The sequence below is a fragment of the Aedes albopictus genome, chromosome 1, assembly GCF_035046485.1.
Source record: "Aedes albopictus strain Foshan chromosome 1, AalbF5, whole genome shotgun sequence".
NCBI lineage: Eukaryota > Metazoa > Arthropoda > Insecta > Diptera > Culicidae > Aedes > Aedes albopictus.
Genome location: NC_085136.1, coordinates 274,949,082 through 274,969,508, shown reverse-complemented (window position 1 = coordinate 274,969,508; position 20,427 = coordinate 274,949,082). Strand labels below are relative to the sequence as shown.

At 41.6% G+C, this 20,427-nt stretch overlaps 1 protein-coding gene across 26 annotated transcripts in view; it reads right to left on the bottom strand.

Annotated features, from left to right (window-relative positions):
- The window catches only part of LOC109429301 (C-terminal-binding protein), a 377,738-nt gene that overhangs the window by 17,794 nt on the left and 339,517 nt on the right, over positions 1–20,427 (bottom strand). For 23 of the 26 annotated variants that reach the window (XR_009996515.1, XR_009996516.1, XM_062846798.1 and 20 more), the window contains 4 exons: positions 19,882–20,187; positions 19,552–19,812; positions 1,878–2,018; positions 256–463 (listed from right to left, as the gene is read on the bottom strand). Coding sequence is in view for 24 of the 26 variants with exons in the window: in XM_062846798.1 (XP_062702782.1) it covers positions 256–463; positions 1,878–2,018; positions 19,552–19,812; positions 19,882–20,187 (916 nt within the window). In the remaining 2 variants the exon portion in view is untranslated. The remainder of the gene's footprint in view (positions 1–255; positions 464–1,877; positions 2,019–19,551; positions 19,813–19,881; positions 20,188–20,427) is intronic. The other 3 variants (XM_062846805.1, XM_062846808.1, XM_062846810.1) reach the window with 1 other exon arrangement.

Here is a 20,427-nt window from a genome sequence, read left to right as displayed (position 1 = left end):
TTTGGTATGCGTGTGCGACCCTTACTTTATTCGGGAAAGTTTGAGATAAAATCACAAGGTAAAAGTGCTCCATACACTGGTTTTTGATACCATGCTTCTGAGATGAGAAAATAGCAAGTGAGTGTAACTCTTTCCAAGTGAGTGTTCCATCCCTGTTTACATGTCATTGATACAGTGTCGTTCATCCCGGGGAATAATCTCTCACTGAGCAACGTCACACAACCTACGCCGCGGTCAACTGGAACTTTTGCTTACTGTCTGAGTATCCTCCGGCACCGCCGCCCGTCGACGATCGTAGGAAGTATTCCTTGTTGACGCAGTTCCGGAGACAGTCCGGAATATTGCCAATGATTGCCCGCCGGATTTCGCTGGCTGCCATCTCGCGCAGTTCGGTCGTAGCGGCCTCGCTGTAGAAGGCGGCATGGGGCGTACACAGCAGGTTGGGTGTGTCTTTCAGGGAACCCTGTTTTGTGTTTTTTTTTTGTGGGTTATGAGAAAACGAAACAAAAACGGGGGAAACGTTTTAATCAGATCCGTGGGATTATGAAACAATGCACAACTACAATGAAACCGAGGCAGCAGTTCTCAACCAGATGTTACTAACAGCGGGTTTGGATTTTGTACCTTGATTGAGAAGCACTGGCCACGGCGGGTGTTAGTGATGTTAGTCGCTCACTTGTTCTACTGACTTGATACTAGACTACTACTTTGAAATGTCCGAAAAATGATATGATTCGAAAGTTCGATTCTTGGTACGAGTAATTGTTTCATAATAAAAAAATCAACCAAAAATCACATTTATGTATGAAAAAAAAATTAATTAAAGAGATTTACACTCCGACGAGATTTGAACAGACGAGCCCGTCTAGCTTGGACCGGCGCTCTAGCTCACTAAACCACAAATAATCTACGATTGCCAAAGGAACAGTTTCTGTTCTAAGTACCAAGAATCGCCCCTCCGCATGGAAACGTGTTAGATGTGTTACGCTGTTTAATGGTTAGGTTCGGGTTGTCACGGCAAGAGATCTGATCCCTTGGATCCCGGTCCTGGCTTTGAATGCCAAAGCAGTAGGAGCAATTCTTTGAATAAATGTTATAATACCTCTCAGAATTTGTCTATACTTGGCGTTTTTGTTTACTTAAGTTTTTCTTATCGTTCCATGATTTGAATATGGAACTAAGAAATGCCTTTCTTAATAGTAAGCAAAAGTACTAAATATGTAAAATTCGGAGGGGTAACATAACCACTTTTCCATAGATTTGCTCCCATTTCCGTATGAAATGCGCGAAATGAGGTGAAATGAAAAATTTGAACTTTGCTGATGGCGACAATGTGAAACATTGATTGGTGTATGTGTCTCAATTGATATGTTCGATATTAGTTACGAGACGAGCGTTCGGTTTCTCGATAAAATGAATTAAACGTTCAATCTAGAATAAATCTTTTGTCATTCACAAACATAGAGACTTCCGTTTGTTGGCCATAAAATACGTTCATTGTTGCATCTGCACAGGTATGCTCGGGACATTAATGGCTAGTTTATCGACCATCACAAAACCGAAACTGATCGGCCAATTTAGAGAAGTGGAATGCAAAAATCCGGAACCGTTGCACTTTTCAGCGAATTCGGCTGCTCACGGTAGATATGTTTACACAATGTGGACAACAACAGTGTTGAAGAATTTTGGAAAATACGTCACACAAACGCACGCACACACGCACACAATCTGTTCAAACGAACATATGTGTACATATGTGCGAGCGCACGTAACTCGGTGGGCGCGGGAAGAAAGAGAACGGAAAACCACAAACATAAACCACACAAACAGACAAAATACATATAGAGGAAAATTTAGAATCTAAATAGTAAGTAAACCTGAAATACATTGAATGGCTCATTCTCATGAACATCGAGGGCGGCCGCCCGGATTCGGCCCTGTTTCAGTGCGAGGGCGAGCGCTTCGTCGTCCACCAGTCCGCCGCGGGCTGTGTTCACTAGAAATGCACCGGGTCTCATCTGGAATGGGAGAAAAAAGGAACGCGTTATTTGACTATATTCACTTTGGAACAACGTGTATTGTTTTATAGATTTCACAATGATTTCAAATCAATAGCTTTCAGAAACCACCAGGAGCGTTGTAATAAGCAGAGGAAGTTCTATAACATTCATGAAACATGAAAATTAGAATGAATTGGGGCAAAATAGGTCACATCCCTTGCTCATCCATGGTAAAATAAACTCTATCTAGTTTTATTTAAGAGTATTTGCATCATAATTGCATGTTATTGCATGAAAACTTCGAAAACAGCTTGAAAATATATGAAAACACTAATTTTTCATAGTTTTGAAGGAATATGGGGCAAAATGGAACATTATCGTATCGTGATATGGGCAACTTGAAAATGCTCCACCATCGTGGTGGATAATCTTTGCTGAAATATTGAACGTTTTTCATGGATGTAGATCATCAGCGGAGATCTTCATATGCTTTCCGGACATATTTGGCACCGAAACATCAAAATTAGTGTGAATTGGGGCAAAATAGGTCACATCTCGTGCTCTTCCATGGTGAAAAACAACTCTATCTAGTTTTTTTAATGAGTATTTGCATCATGATGCTATGTTTTGCATGGAAGCTTCGAATACATCATGAGAACTAAAAAAAACTCCTTTTAATAGATTTTAAGGAATATGGGGCAAAATGGGACATTATAGTGATACGGGCAACATGAAAATGTTCCACCCTCATTGTGGATCATCTTCGCTGAAATACTGAACGTTTTTTTATAGATACAGATCGTTAGCGGAGATCTTCATATGCTTTTTGGTAAAATTTAGCACCGAAACATGAAAATAAGGGAGAATTGGGGCAAAGTAAGCCACAACTCGTGCTCTGCCATGGTGGAAATCAACTCTATCCAGTTGTTTAAGAATATTTGCATCATGATTGCTATGATTTGAATGGAAACATCGAAAACTGCTTGAAAATCCATGGATAAAACTAGTTTTTTTTCATAATTAATAAGTAGTGTGGGGCAAAATGGGGCGTTATAGTGATCTGGTCAGCACGGAAATGTTCAACTTCAATTGAGAACAACCTCTACTATAGTATTTAACGTTTTCCCGGGTTATATGTCGGCGGCAGAGGTTTATCTTTGCTACTTTGTTATGTTTTGCATAAAAATAGTTCAAAAAAGGGCAAAATGGGGCGAAATGGGACCTTTCCCGTGGTCTGCACAAAACGAGACCACCACCATTCGATTCCTTGTCATTTTTTACATAGAAATAGGTATTTGATGCTTTTCCAAATCAGCGGCTTCTAAAAGTTGCGATTTTGGGTCCATTTTTTCCCACTGTGCAGCGGATGATCGTAAATAAATTTTGAGACTACAACTGGCAGGCCCACTATGTGGGCACTGCTTTTAAGTTAGCGTAGATACAATTTAGTAATAACAATTGAGTTTTGGCAGATGGTGTCAATGCACGACTTTCGGGCGAAACAAATTAGATTGATATAAAAAAGACTCGGATACCGGATACACATTACGAGCACCAGTGGATACGAGGAAGAAACATCGCTCGGAGCGAGAATCGAACCCTCACCCCATGGCATGGTACGATTATACGCTTGGTGACGCTAACCGCACAACCACGAGGCTCCACTATGTGCAACTCTGTATAAACCATCATAATTGACCACATAGCTGGTACTCCGAAATTTCGCACTTTGAATAAGTCATTTGCCAGCTTATGCCTCTTTTTAGTAATCTGTCGTATACTGAAGAGCGCGGACGACACCTTGGCCACCTTGCAGGTATCAATTGTTCTTCTTCAATACAGTCTTTGACTAAGTGACGCCTATCAGACATACCTATTTAGAAGGCACAACCGCGAGCGTGTTGTTGGGAGGTTGGCATCTAAACCGAAAGGGAGATGGAATTGTGAAAATAGGAGCGTCCATGAGATGGGCTCGGAGTCAGTTTGGTTTTCTATTCCGCAGAATTGTTACCTGTTCTGGGGCTTAGTTGGTTAAAGCGCCGGTCTAGCCAATACGATTTAGTGAGTTTTAATCCCACCAGAACGTGATTTTTTTACAATTTTCTCAATTTTCCAATTAATCAACCCTCTGTGTCTTCAAATTTTCAAGTTTTTTCTAGTACCTGTATGTTTTCGTAACCGTTTTTTTAAATCCCCATATGTTCCAAGTTTTACGTCTGTTTCACTGTGACCCAACTGTTGTAAGTTTAATTGGAAATTTCAACAGCATCAAGCAATAGAATATCAGATAAATGGATGATTGACTGGATACTCCGGAACTGGTCCCAATAGCACGTCGAACGTACACTTCTAGATCACTATGCAATGATATCATTCGACAGCTACAAATACATGAGAAATATGAGTAGAAATGACAAGGAAAAAAAACGTTGGCAATTATTTGAATCCAGGATGTCCAGGACTCCCGTCATACACATAATTGTCCAATATGGAAATCCCATATAATGGAACAATTGGTCGGCGTTAAGTCAGACCGGACCACCAGTTTTTCAATGATTTTGGGAAAATGTTCCGTAAGCACTTATGATATCCAATCGAGCGCATTATTTTCCGATATACTGTAATTCTTTAATTTAATCAAACATTTTCATTAAAATAACGTAAAAAAGTTGAGAGTTTCCGAATTGCCTTGCTCATTTTTACCTGGCGAAAGAATCGCGTAGTCCACTCCGACTTAACGCTGACCAATTATGCGCAGAATGGCAGAGGATCCTTTAGATAAAATTCTGAAAAAAAAAGAACTTCTTTTGAAGGAATTTCTTAGGAAATCTCTGAAGGAATTCCCGCAGGTGGGAATAATCTCTGGGAAAAAATAAGCAGAGTCGTTGGAAGCATTTCTGTAGGAATTCCTGAAGGAATTCTGAACGGAATCTTTAAAGAAATTCCTGAAATGTATCCCTGCAGAATTTTCTTAAGGAATTCTTGGAAGAGATTCTATATCAATTGCTGATGGAATCTTTGGAGACATTTTTGAAATAACCTCTGAAGTATTTTCTGCAGGAATCACTACAGAAATTCTAGAAAAAAAAACTCTGATGACCTTCTTCGTAAAATCTCCGAAAAAATAGGGTATCGCGCCACTTGGGCGGTGGCTTCTAAATTCGTCTGTTTTCCACTATAACTCAGTCAATTTTGAACCAATTGACTTGAAATGTTGTACACGGGTAGATACTATACCTATCTCACCACATTCCAAAAGTTGTGTCAATTGGTTCAAATTTGACTGAGTTATAGTGGAAAACAGACGAATATAGAAGCCACCGCCCAAGTGGCGCGATTCCCTATTCCGTCAAGATTTTAGAAGGAATCTCTGCAGGACTGCAGGACAAATTGGTATAAGATTGATTTAGATTTTTTTTTTAAATGTCAGGGGTCTCCAGTTAGTCTATTGGTTAAGGCTATGGATTGCCAACATGCGCGTAACTACAGCGCATTTGGCCCCTCAGCTCCAATGCCGTGCTCGCTTGTCGTGCACTACGGGCAGCGTGCATGACATTGGAGCTGAGAGGCCAAATATGCTGTAGTTACGCGCATGATCGCCAATCCGGAGACGGCGGGTTCGATTCTCGTTTCGGTCGAGAAAGTTGTCTCGACTCCCTGAGCACAGTGTATCATTGTAATTGCCTCACAATATACATGCAAATAATTCATGCAATGGCAGGCAAAGAAATTCCTTCAATTAAACAACTGTGGAAGTGCTCAAAGAACACTAAGTTGAAGCGAGGCAGACCAAGTCCCAGTGGGGACGTAGAACCATAAAGAAGAAGAAGAAAACCCCAAATTGCATATTTTTGTTTCAACATTTTACTCATCTCAAAATGACATCACATCATTAGACGTTCACACATGCTACCTACTAATGCGAAGACGAATTCCTAGAAGAATTTCCGAAGATTTCTGTAAAAAACTTATGATAAATTTCCGCATGAATCGCTGGAAAAATTCTCGCAGTAATCTTCGAGAGAACTCCCACAGAAATTCCAGAAGAAATATCTGGAAAAGTTGCTGAAATTAATCCTTGGAGAAGTTTCTGAAGGACTTCCTGTTAGAATCCCTAAAGATATTGTTGGAACAATCTCTGGGGCAATTTCTGCAGGAACCTCTACAGAAATTTTAGAAAAAAAAACTCTTGGAGAAATTCCCGACGAAATCTAACGGGATTCCTTAATAATTTTAGAAGAACTCCTGGAGGAGAAGTGCTAGAAGATTTATTGGGAAATTTCTGAAGGGTTTCCTGGAGAAATACCAAGGAATATTTTCTGAAGAAGTTCTGAAGCAATTCCTAAGAAACATTAGAGGAATGCCAGAACATTCCGAATAAATATTAGGATGAATTTATGAAGCAATCGCTGCAATAATACCTAGGAAATCTTCTAGAGATTACCTGAAGCAGTGCACGAAGTAACCCGGGCAGCATTTTTTTAGAATTTTTTGAGATATTTCTAGAGGAATTCGTATAGAAATTCAATCGAAAACTCATGGAAGAATTCGTGGATACATTTCTGAAGGAATCCCTTATGGAATTTTGAAAAGTCTCCCTGGAGGAATTTCTGAGGGAAACCTTGAGAAGTTTCTGGAGAAAATTCTTGGATGATAATCTTGGAGATAATCTTTGTAGAAATATCGGAAGTTCCAGCAAAAGCTCTAGACAGAGGAAATTCCTAGAAGCATACCTGGAGGAATTTCTGAAGAAATTTCTGGAGAAATTTCCGGAAGAATCGCTGTGAGGATTTCTGAATAAATCCCTAAAAGGGATTCATGAGAAATTCCTGGAAAAGATTCTCTTGAAATTCCTAATAAAATCGCTGGAACAATTTCTAACATAATCCCTATAGAATGTTCTAAATGAATCTCTGGTTAATTTTTTGCAGAAGTTACTACAAGAATAAAAAAAAAATCCTGATGCATTTTCTGAAGAAATACCCTTTGTTTACCAGTACCCGCTCTTGTTCACGTGCGTAGGACTGAAGTTTACCAACCAGACTACCATACTTTTTACGGATATTCACAATATGCATGCCGAATAACATCTGTGTTGAGAAAACTTTACGTATTTATGCCAATACCCATATTTTATTAATGCAATTTATGAAGACATTTTTGAAAGAATCCTTTGTGAATTTTATAAGAAGTTTCTGGAGAAAGTTTTTATGAAATCTTTGGAAGGATTCCTGGCGGAAATATCTGCAAACATCTTTGCATTGCTGCAAGTATTTCTGTAGGAATCTCTGGAGCAAAACGTGCAAAATCCTAAAGGAATCCCTCCAGGATTCTTTAGAGCAATCTCTAGAGATATGCCTGGAGCGAATCTTCGGAAAAATGACTGAAGCAATCCCTGGAGAATCTATGAAGGAATTTCGACAGGAATTGTATCAGAAATTTTAGAAAAATTCCTGAAAAAATTGAAGCACTCACTGAAAAAAATCCGATAAAAAATCCTAGGTAATACCTGAAGGAACTTCTAAAGATACTTCTGAAGATTTCTTGGAAGAACTTCATTAAAAAAAAAAACAACTTGAAAATTTTACGAAGGAGTTCCTGTACCTACTCATGACAAGGAACAATTCCCAGTGGAATATTTGAATTTTGGGAGGGGTTTCTAAAAGAATTTGGCAACGGACTCCCTTAAGAAATTTCTAAAGGGAAACCTGGAGGAGTCTTAGAAGAATTTTCTGTAAAAATTGAGGAAAAAAAACGAAAAATTCTTGAAAAAATCCCTGTAAAAAAACTAACGTATCCCTGGAGAATTTTCAGAAAGGATTTCTCAAAAAATATTCAGAAGAACTAGTGGAAATACCTCTGAAGGAATTCTAAAAGAAATGTCTTGAACTATTACTGGAGAGATTCCTGCCAAAAAATAATCCCTAGAGCAATTTTAAGGAAGTCCTAGGTAATACCTGATGGAACTCCTTGGGATAACTTCTGGAGGAATTCTTACAAGAATTTCATGAGAAATTTTTGAAGGAATGTCTGATACAATCTCTTAAGGAATTTCGAACAGACCTCTTTGAGTAATTTCTGAAGGAAAACCTCGAGGAATTCCTGAAGAAAATTATGAAGAAATGCCAAAGAATAATTCCTAGCGCAAGTTCGGAAGCATTTCTGAAATCATCTCCAGGCAAGTTTCTAAAGGATCCGTGAAATAATGTCTGCTGGAATTCCTGAAGAATATTCTGAATAATGCTTAATTCCCGACTGGGTGATCATCCAGAATTTCTATAGTTTCTAATCAATAACTGTATTGGGTAACAGTCCCTCTGTATTCCCAGATAAAAAAACTCGAAGACAATTTATTACTCATTGGTTTGTACGTATACCAAAAAGATTATTATTATTATTATTTATCTTTATTAAAGAGATTTTCAGCCGGCGGCTGGTTCATCTCTGTATCGAGAGAGGGCATTACACTAGCCCTCCTGGGCAGAAAATCGAGTAGACGTATTATAAACGGGGATGTTTCCATTGGATAGTCCGGATGCGTTTGCCAGAGTCTTCACCTTCAATTTTGGTTGTGTGTTATTCCGTTGATCCTTTTCGTTGTCCGGGTACAATGCGTGGTCTAGTCTTCAGCGAGTCGTCGTTCAAATGTATCGGTATAGGTCAATATCTTTCAGATAGTTCATCAATCGTGCAATGTTGTTTGCGTCATTATTTAGAGCACATAGTATGCTATCCGGGATACAGTGCGCAACGCGTGCTGGTTCATGTTGGGGACAGTTGATGATAAAATGTTCCACAGAGTAGGGTACATTGCAAACGGGACAAATTTTGCGGAAAGCCCCTGTACTGGCCATATTATGGGATACTTTTGTGTGGCCTGTACGTAGCCTCGAAAGAATTTTCTGCTCCCGATGAGTTTCAGGATCGTCCCAGCGAGTCGTACTATTTTTTATTTTTCGTAAGAAGAGATCTCTCGAGTTGAGCCATTCGATTGACCAGGAATTTCTCAGCATCGTGGTGACCCAATGTTTCAAATCCCGCCCAGGTACATCGTTTGTAAAGAAAGTTCCAGTTCTTCCATTAGCTGCCAATTCGTCAGCCTTTTCATTGCCGCGGATTCCGCAGTGTCCAGGGATCCATGTGAATACTGTATCGGGCTGAGCTTGCAACTGGATAGCTTGAATCCATGGGTGTCGTGCTACGTCGGACGATAAGGCTGCAATAACGCTGGCTGAGTCCGTCAGGACGAGAATTGGCTTTGGAGACGGAGTAGTAGAAGCGATGAGGACCGCTGCAGCCTCTGCAGAGAAAACTGAGCAGGGATCTTGAAGGCGGTGAGAGCGGTTGATGTCAGGACCAGTAACGCCGATGCCGACGCGATTCTGGTCCTTGGAACCATCTGTGTATCGATGCGTATAGTTGTGGTATTTGGTGCGAAGTAATTCTGTTACGGTTCTGGTAAGAGTAGGAGAGTTATCACCCGCCCGAAATCTGCTTTTTATAGATGTCTCGAGATTGATACGCTGTGAATCCCAACTTCTGGCTCCGTTCCAATGAACCTCGGCCACCGGGGGGAGCACTTCGTTGGTGTGTCTCTGTAGGAGTCGATTCGCCTCATCGAGAAGAAGGACTCTGTCGTTGCTAGCTGTTGTCATTTCCAAGAAACTGATTGCTCTTTTGCAGACAGCCTCTGTAACGAGATGCCCAAAAGGTAGTTTACCACTTTCAGCACAAGCGGAGTAGGAGGGTGTAGAGGGTAGTAGACCGGAGCTTATTCGGATCGACTGATGGTACACAGGAGCGAGTGAAGCGGTCATTGCATCGCACAATGGGGAAAAACCCATGAAAATCAGGAAAAAAAACAATATCTTTTGCCGCAGTGGAGTGAAAATTACAAACAAAATCATTTCCGCTTGGAAAATGTCTGATAAATCGAATGGAACTAGTGTCGTTCACCGCACGAAACTGTATGTCGACCTACAGAGTCGATTTATCATCGGATTCTTGATTTTTCATACTAAAAGATGCGTTTTACACTCTTAAAAAATTAGGAATTTACGCGTGACGTAAACCATCAACGTACGTAAACATTTCATGACTGAATGGCAACTTTGACTCAATTTTACATCCATCATGTAAGTTCGAGTTGGTTGCACAAAATGTCAACAAACTTATCTGAGCAGATAGGTAGAAACAGTTTTACATTTATCATTTGTCTCACAACTCGGTGATACAGCCGAGAGGTATAGTTCGTGCCTCTCAATCAGCGGACCAGAGTTCGAATCCTGTTCATTATTTTACTTACATATGTTTTATCTCTCGCTTCGGCTCTAGCGATTGCTAGCTCCACCTTTATTTGTGATAGAAGACGTAAATTTGTGTCAAACGTGCCGCTCCTTTTATGTGCATCCAAGTGAACTTAAATTTGCATGATTTTTTCTAAGAGTGTACCAGTATATCTCATACAATATATTGAAATTATGAGTTTACTCTGTCATACAAATGCTTTAGAATGTACACAAGTAGTATTCGACATAAAAAAATTGTATGTCGACTCAAGTTGGTTAGTTTGGCGAAAATGATCGATTTTCAAACAAAAATTCATAATTCTGTCGTAATTAACTAGGAAAACTAAATTATTTCCGCAAAGAAAATGTCTAGTAATTCGACTGAAACTAGTGTCGTTCACCGGATGAAACTGTATGTCGACCTACATAGACGATTTATGACCGGATTCTTGATTTTTCGTACGTAAAGATGCGTTTTGTCAGTATTTCTCATACTATTTATGAATTAACTCTGGCATACAAATCCTTTAGAATGTACACAAGTAGTATTCAATATAAATATTTATTTATGTCGACTCAAGTATTATTTTGGCGAAAATGATCGATTTTCATACAAAAACTCATAATTCTGTCGTTGTTAACTAGGGTACTTACTAGGGTGAATTTACTCTGACATACAATTCCTTTAGAATGTACACAGATAGTATTCGATATAAATATTTTTTTATGTCGACTCAAATTGGTTATTTTGACGAAAATGATCGGTTTTCATATAAAAATTCATAATTCTGTCGTTGTTAACTAGGAACACTAAATCATTTCCGCTAGGAAAACGACTGGTAAATCGACTGGAACTAGTGTCGTTCACCGGACGAAACTATATGTCGACCAACAGAGTCGATTTATCACCAGATTCTTGATTTTTCGTACTAAAAGATGAGTTTTGTATTAAAATTATGAATTTATTTTGACATACAAATACTTTTGAATGTACACAAGTAGTATTCGGTACATTTTTTTTATGTCAACTCAAGTAGGCTGTTTTGGTAAAAATGATTAATTTTCTTACAAATGAATAATTTTCATACAAATTAATACTTGTAATAGTTAACAAAGAAGTAAATATTTGAAAACATTTGAATTTTAAACATATGTACGCTGTAATTACTCCTATACTCCAAATTTCTCTCTCTCACTATCTTCTTGGCGTAACGTCCTCACTGGGACGAAGCCTGCTTCCCAGCTTTATGAGCATTTCCACAGTTATTAACTGAGAGCTTCCTCTGCCAATTTTGCATGTGTATATCGTGTGGCAGGCACGAAGATACTCTATGCCCAAGGAAGTCAAGGACATCTCCTTTACGAAAAGTTCCTGGAGCGATCTGGAATCGAAACCCGTCCCCCCCCCCTCCAGCATGGTCCTGCTGGATACCCATGTCTTTATAGCTGTGGCTATATGGGCCTAAATACTATATTCCAAGTTTATTTTTACATCGTAAACAGCTATTTTATAACTCGAGTCGATTGAATCGGCTCGCCTGCTATCACAGTAGAATCGAGCAGAAAAGCTAGTACAGAAATCGACTAGCTCGATAGCCGACAGAAGAAGAGTGGTCGATTCGTGATTTTGACAGTTTAGTGAGAGAAATTCCTCAAGGATTTCCTCCAAAAATTCCTCCGCAAATTCCTCCAGGAATTCCTCCGGAAATTCCTTCAAGAATTCCTCCGGAAATTCCTCATGCACTCCCTCCGGAAATTCCTCCAAGATTTTCTCCGCAAATTCCTCAAAGATTTCCTCCGGAAATTTCTCAAAGATTTCCTCCGGAAATTCCTCAAGGATTTTCTCCGGAAATTCCTCCAGGATGTCCTACGAAAATTCCTCCAGGATGTCCTACGGAAATTCCTCCAGGATTTCATCTGGAAAGTCCTCCAAGAATTCTTCCGGGAATTCCTCCAGGAAATACTCCGGAAATTTCTCCAGGAATTCCTCCGGAAATTTCTCCAGGAATTTCTCCGGAAATTCCTCCAGGAATTTCTCCGGAAATTCCTCCAGGAATTTCTCCGGAAATTCATCCAGGAATTTCTCCGGCAATTCCTCCAGGAATTCCTCCGAAAATTTCTCCAGGAGTTCTTCCGAAAATACATCCAGGAATACCTCCGGAAATTCCTCAAAGATTTCCTCCGGAAATTCCCCAAAAATTTCCTACGGAAATTCCTCCAGGATTTTCTCCGGAAATTCCTCCAGGGTTTCTTTCGGAGATTCCTCCAGGATTTCTTCCGGAAATTCCTCAAAGATTTCCTTGACTTCCTTGGGCATAGAGTATCTTGATGCCTGCCACACGATATACACATGCAAAAAGGTCAATGGCAGAGGAAGCTCTCAGTTAATAACTGTGGAAATGCTCATAAAGCTGAGAAGCAGGCTTCATCCCAGTGAGGACGTTACGCCAAGAAGATAGTGTGAGAGAGAGAGAGAGAGAGAGAAATTTGGAGTAAAGAAGTAATTACAGTGTACATTCAAAATTCAAATGTTTTCAAATATTTACTTCTTTGTTAACTATTACAAGTATTAATTTGTATGAAAATTATTCATTTGTAAGAAAATTAATCATTTTTACCAAAACAGCCTACTTGAGTCGACATAAAAAAATTGTACCGAATACTACTTGTGTACAATCAAAAGTATTTGTATGTCAAAATAAATTCATAATTTTAATACAAAACTCATCTTTTAGTACGAAAGATCAAGAATCTGGTGATAAATCGACTCTGTTGGTCGACATACAGTTTCGTCCGGTGAACGACACTAGTTCCAGTCGATTTACCAGCCGTTTTCTTAGCGGAAACGATTTAGTGTTTTTATTTAGTTAATAACGACAGAATTATGAATTTTTATATGAAAACCGATCATTTTCGTCAAAATAACCAATTTGAGTCGACATAAAAAAATATTTATATCGAATACTATCTGTGTACATTCTAAAGGAATTGTATGTCAGAGTAAATTCACCCTAGTAAGTACCCTAGTTAACAACGACAGAATTATGAGTTTTTGTATGAAAATCGATCATTTTCGCCAAAATAATACTTGAGTCGACATAAATAAATATTTATATTGAATACTACTTGTGTATATTCTAAAGGATTTGTATGCCAGAGTTAATTCATAAATAGTATGAGAAATACTGACAAAACGCATCTTTTAGTACGAAAAATCAAGAATCCGGTCATAAATCGTCTATGTAGGTCGACATACAGTTTCATCCGGTGAACGACACTAGTTTCAGTCGAATTACTAGACATTTATTATTATTATTATCTTTATTAACGAGATTTTCAGCCCAGGGCTGGTTCATCTCGGTAATTACTAGACATTTTCTTTGCGGAAATAATTTAGTTTTCCTAGTTAATTACGACAGAATTATGAATTTTTGTTTGAAAATCGATCATTTTCGCCAAACTAACCAACTTGAGTCGACATACAATTTTTTTATGTCGAATACTACTTGTGTACATTCTAAAGCATTTGTATGACAGAGTAAACTCATAATTTCAATATATTGTATGAGATATACTGGTAAAACGCATCTTTTAGTATGAAAAATCAAGAATCCGATGATAAATCGACTCTGTAGGTCGACATACAGTTTCGTGCGGTAAACTACACTAGTTCCATTCGATTTATCAGACATTTTCCAAGCGGAAATGATTTTGTTTGTAATTTTCACTCCACTGCGACAAAAGATATTGATTTTTTTCCTGGTTTTCATGGGTTTTTCCCCATTGTGCATCGGTTGATGTACAGGTTAGTTCAATGCCATAGAGTAATCTACTATCAATTATTGCACTCGCTACACGTAGACGAACATCGCGATTACTACCCTGGTGTCTCTTGGAAAGGGTGCGCAGAAGGTTTAGACGAGTTTGGCAGTTCCGTTTGACCTCTTTGAAATGCTCTTGGAAGGATAGGCGGCGATCCAGATGGACACCGAGTATTCGAGTACGTTGTTTCAATGGTATAGGTTGTCCGTTAGCTACTATTGTAGTACGGATGGGACGATGGCGGAGGGGACATATATGTGTTATAGAACTTTTTTCGGCTGATATCTCAAATCCGGCTTCCTTTGCCCATTTAGAGACGGCGTTCACTGATGCTTGGAGTTTCCGTCTAAGAGCTTTTTCCGTGGATCCGACTACCACTAGTACTATATCGTCTGCATATACAAATATGTAGATCTCCTTCGGAAGGCTGATGAAAACTCCGTTCATGGCGATTAAGAAAATAGTAACGGCAATAACCGAACCTTGCGGTATGCCTGTTTCTTCTTGGAAGCTTCTAGAACGGTGGTTTCCAATGCAAACTTGGAATGTCCGGTTGTGAAGGAAATTCCGGATGAAGTGCAGAACGTGCCCTGATAGACCCCATTTACACAGTTGGTAGATGACGCCTGGTGTCCAGGCTCTGTTGTACGCTTTTGCCAAGTCTAACGTGGCAACTTCCACGTGCTGCTCCTGTGTTTTTGCGTCGTGTAATACTTGCCCTAGCGTAGCAAAATATGTGCCTGTTCCGTGTCCGGGACGAAAAGCGTGTTGCCGGTGGTCGAGATGGCCGTTCGACTCAAGAAAGTGAATTAGACGACGGTTAACCATTTTCTCCAACACTTTGCTGACACAACATGTCAACGATATTGGACGAAAGTCTGAAGGCTTGGAGACCGCAGAACCATGTTTCGGTATAGGGATGACCAAACTGTGATTCCACCCCTGAGGAAGCGTATTTCTCGACCATTCTTTGTTCAGCAATCGTAGTAGGGATGCCTTGCCGGCGGGAGTTAGATGTTTCAACATCGGATAACCTATCTCATCGTTTCCTGCGGAGTTACCTTTGCAGCTGGATAAGGCATGTTCTAATTCAATGGGACGGAAAGGTACGTTGATGGGATGCGGTGGTGTGACCTCCGAGATGACCATTTTGCCAAGTGTGGATGCATCATTTCGTCGTTTGAAGGCTTCATCATATTTGTCAAAGGCAGAAAGAGAGGCAAAATATTCGCCAAGTACATCAGCTATGACCTGCGGATCTCTGGTAAGGGCACCGTTGTGATGGATTGCCATGCCCCTGGCTTTTCGCTTCCCACTGAGAGCATTCACTCTTCCCCAAAGCTCGCTCGAGGATTGGTTGGAATTTATGCCGTCCAGAAAGTTTTCAAAGCTTAGTCGTTTGGCATCACGTATGATTTGACGGCATTCGTTTCGCTTTGATTTGTAAAGATCCTTGGCGGTTAGCTTCTCTGGATGCCCATCGTGGAGACGTAACATCGCCCTTAGGGCTTTCCTTCTAGCCTTAGTTGCTCTTTTTGTCTCCGGTGACCACCAGGGTAGAGCTTTTCGACCTGGCTTTGAGCTAGTCTTTGGAATCGACGTTGTGGCTGCTTGATGAACTATGCTTAAAAACTCAGAGAGGTTTTCTTGTTCGGAAGTTGTTAGAGATTCGTTTATCGTTGTTTGAAAAGCTGTCCAATCAGCTTCATTGTAAATCCATCGGGGACGCCGTGATGTTTCTGGTGGTTGTTCGTGAAGACATATCGATATTGGATGATGGTCGCTTCCTAGTGGATCCTCGCTTATGTTCCAGAGCAGCCTGTTGACGATGCAGGAGCTTGCCAAAGAGATATCAACTGATGACCTACGTTCTCCTTTGGTAAATGTAATGGATCCGTCATTAAGCAGGACAAGGTCAATCATCTCTGCAACTTCCATAATAGTGGCTCCACGGGAATCTACTTTGGAGTTTCCCCATGAAGTGTGATGACCGTTGATGTCCCCAAGGATCAGTTTGGCACCCTGTATGGGCTCCAATGCTAAAAGCAGGCGGTTTTTAAGGTCTGGAATCTTTTGACATGGGAGGTAGATGCTTATAATTGAGACTGGAAACGGATATTCGATCCTGACGGCAATGATGGGTATATCAGTGTCCAGTTGTATCACTGAAAAGGCGATTGGTTCCAGAATTCCGATAGCTACAGAGTGATAGATGTTCGCGTTGCTTTTGTAGACCCAAGAGTATCGTCCACCTAGGGTTCGGTTCATGCTGTTCACGTTGCTGCGATGCACCTCTTGAATGGCAAGGACGACTGGTGTGTTGTCTTTGATTAGATATTCAAGGTCGTTGAGGTTATTGTGGAACCCGTTCATGTTCCACTGTAGAGCGAAGATGGAGCGTTCCCCAAAGTCGATGCCAACTGCTGGGATCGTCGAAGTACTAGAACGAGGAGTATCTGAGCTGCTTGCTACAGGAACCGCTGTGGGACCATGTTGTATCCGTGCCGAGCGTCTCGGTTCGAACGTCTTGATCTCATCGGTGTCAGGTTTCTTGAATCCTTGCTTGAATCCCACGTTGTCCTTAGGGGTACGAGCATTTCTGCCCTTGTGCGTCCCTCTTCCCGGGACCGTGGGATGCCAAGAGTTGTCTGCCAGTTCCGGTGGTGATGTAGAACCGACGGGGCCGTGACTGTCCCACGGAGGGTCCGGGGGAGCCATTGGTAAGATGTTCGTTTGTCGTGCGTTTTCAGGTTGAGAGTGGGCTTGATTAATGTTGTGATCGATGGAGAGGGTGGAGAGTCCAGAAGCCTCGTCTTCTGCAGTAGATTGGTTGCAGACGACTGATTTCAAGGTCTTTTTCGAACGAGAAATAGTGGAGCTGCTTGCCACAGGGACTGCTGTGGGACCGTATTGAAGAAGCAACATTCTGTCGTAGTCGGTGGCGTTTGAGAAGTTCGGTTGTCGACGGAAAGTATCTACATTTTGATAGTTAGTCTGTATGAAGCTTTTAGCTGTCTTTGGTGAGCGTCTCGGTTCGAACATCTTGATCTCCATGGTGGCAGGTGCCTTGATTCCCACGTTGTCCTCAGGGGAACGAGCATTTCTGCCCTTGTGCGTCCCTCTTCCCGGGTCCGTGGGATGCCAAGGGTTGTCCGCCAGTTCCGGTGGTGGTGTAACTTCCGCACCGACGGGGCCTTGACTGTCCCACGGAGGATCCGGGGGTGCCTTTGGTAAGGTGTTGGTGTTGGGTTGTCGTGCGTTTCCAGGTCGGTAGTTGTCTTGATCTGTGGTGTGGTCGGTAGCAAAGGTGAGGCGTCCAGTATTTTCTTCTACGATAGGGCTGCTGTTAGTGGATTTCGTGGCCATTGATTTGTAGTGGATTGGATAGTATTAGTTGGAACCTGATATGTAGGGGAGTACTGGATGGCGCTTTTGATTTACTCCGAAATACCGTCGTCTCCACTAGCTGTAGAGGCGTTGGCGTTTGTTATCTTGGTTTTAGGTTGTCCGGATGAGTCGTCGGAGTCTGTCACGGAGTGGTCTCTCTTAGGAGTTCTTTCGGCAGGGGATACTGAGATAGGGCTTGTGTCACTTTCATACATAGGTGTCGGCTGCCATTCCTTTACTGCTTGATTATCTTTCTTATTTTTAGATTTTGTCGAACGTGTTTCCTTCTGGGTTTTGGTCTGAGCGCTTGTAGACGGCTTCTGAGTGGTTTTCAGGGTCGATTGTGAGGGATTTTGGAGGAGGGCTTTGAAAGCGTTAACTTCCTTTTCCTTCTGTTTGAGCTGATCTTCGAGGTTGGTGACTTTCGCTACGAGGTCTTCAATTGTGCCGTGCTTTCGTACCATTTCCATGCGGGAGCTGTTTTTCAGCGTCGCCTCTAGTGCTTGGATTCGTTCATCTTTTTTGTGCATTTCTTTGGTGAGAAGATCCACTTTCTCTAGGAGTTCGGCAATACCGCGATTATTTTCGGAGTGAGTGCCGCTTTCAAGATTGGATTCAAGAATTTCAATTCGCTTGTTTTTTCTCTCCATCTCCTGTTGGAGTTGGTCCACCTTAGAGGAAAGGTTAGCGATTTCTTGATCTTTGCCTGCTACTGCGATGCTAGAGTAGGTGTTCTGGTGATTGGCTTGCTCATATTCACGTCTTGCGGCTGGATACGAAATGCCACGATTGACACGAATCCTTTGAATCTCGTTTTCTTTGACAAAAACCGGACATTTTCGGCTAGACAATGAGTGAGAGTGTCTGTCGCAACGCTTGCAGTATGTTTCTGCTTGGCAGGGGTTCTCTTTATCAATCGCGTGATCTTTAGAACATGTACCACAGGTTGGATGTGTTTGTTGGCATCTCCTACTGGTATGTCCAAAGCACCAACAATTGTAACATTGCATAGGGGCTGGATAGTACAGGCGTGTTTTGCATCGAATATAACCGAAGTCAACGTGGGAAGGAATAATGGTACCTGCGATTGTCAAAATGATAGTAGGCGTGTTGACGTTGTCCTTTCCTATGCGTTTGGTAATGCGACGAATACCTTTCACACCCTGGTCCATCAGCTCATTCTCCAAAACGTCATCGGGCATATCAATTACGGCTCTGCAGTTCACGACGCATCGACAGGTGTTAAGGGTAGGGTGTTCGGTAACCTCGACTCCGGTTCCATCGGTGAGCGTTGTCAGGTTTTTTAGTTTGCTGATTTGATTCGCACTTCTGATCTTCAGCACATACGAGATTCCCTCCTTGCCTTCAGGAAAAGCGCCATCAATTTTCATACCCACGCATTTTTCCACTGATTTACGCAGTACGAAAGGGTTTTGCGGTAACACTCCCCGGACTGCCTTCATACGGAGCACCTGAATAGGGCCCTTCGTGCCATCTTTGTCGAGATACGCTGGCAACAGCGCTCCAGCAAATTCGCCATCAAAAAGATTCGATGAATGTCCGCCTCCTTGGTCTCCGATGGGAGGGAAGGGATCCGGTTCCCACTCCATAGTGGGCACACCGGGTAGATCTGTTGGAACTACTTCAGACACTTGAGGCTTTTGCACACACACGAATGAGTAGAGAAATGCACTGGACAAAATAGATGTATTTGGTTATACCATTCACTTCAGCCGCACGTTAACGCCTTTCTAAACCACAGTGTACACTGCACAGCTTCAATAGCCGCTGCTTGCGAACGATTTAACCGAGGATTTTTGCACTCGCGTCGATTGAGGCCACTAATAACGATTGACCGCGGTCGGTGGAGAACTGTAGTCACACTTTCTTATAGCTTTTAGGTCCAAACTGGTGCTGGGGTTGGTGCAATACCAGAAAGTATCCCGTGGGATTCACTTGGAAAAAAGGTAAACAGACGCACGCGGAGCGAAACAATAGACTTCTGATTGCTACGAGAGCGAACTGTCGACTGACCAAAAAGATAATTCACTCACCTGTTTAAGCGTGAACTCGTTAATTAAGTGATGATTATGTTCATTTAATGTACAGTGTAACGACACGCAGTCTGAGTGGAATAGCAGCTCTTGCAGGGTGTAGACGCGGTTCAGGCCGAGCGATTTCTCGATTCCGTCCGGCAGGTAAGGATCGTAGAAACTCACGTTGAAACCGAACACCTTCGCCCGGAGCGCCACCGCACTGCCTATTCTGCCCAAACCGACCAACCCCAGGGTATCTCCTCGTATTCTTGCACAGCCCTAAAAAAATGAAACGATAAGCGAGTTAGTTAATTTGTACCTCGAACGTAGAAAACGAGCTAGACGAACCTGCGCTGCGTCCCGCACTTGTTCTGGTCCTGTGAATTTTTTGCCCTCTCGGACCATATTCGCTAGCCAGTACGTCCGCCGGTAGAGGTTCAGGATCAGACAGATGGTGGTATCGGCGACTTCCTCGACGCCATAGCCGGGCACATTACACACGGCGATGCCCAGCTCGCCGGCGGCTTTCACATCGATGTTGTCGACGCCGCTGCCGATGCGGACGATTATCCGTAACGCTTTGAACTTTTCCAGATCTTCTTTTGTGAGGATGATTGTGTGCCACATTAGCGCGCCCACCGCTTCGTTTAATACCTGCGGGATGATGGAGAAATGATGGATATTACTAAACTGGTAAAATATATGTGTATGCAAAAATATGAATGGAGTACATGTGTTTTTGGCTAGATCGTTTCTAATAGTCTATAAATAATAGGTATGGATAAACAATTATCGGTATCTGCACATTTTGTACTAAGCTTTCTATTTACTGCTTACGTGTTACCCGGCATTAATCGATGAAGGAATCTCGGGAAAAATTGCCGATTAAATCAA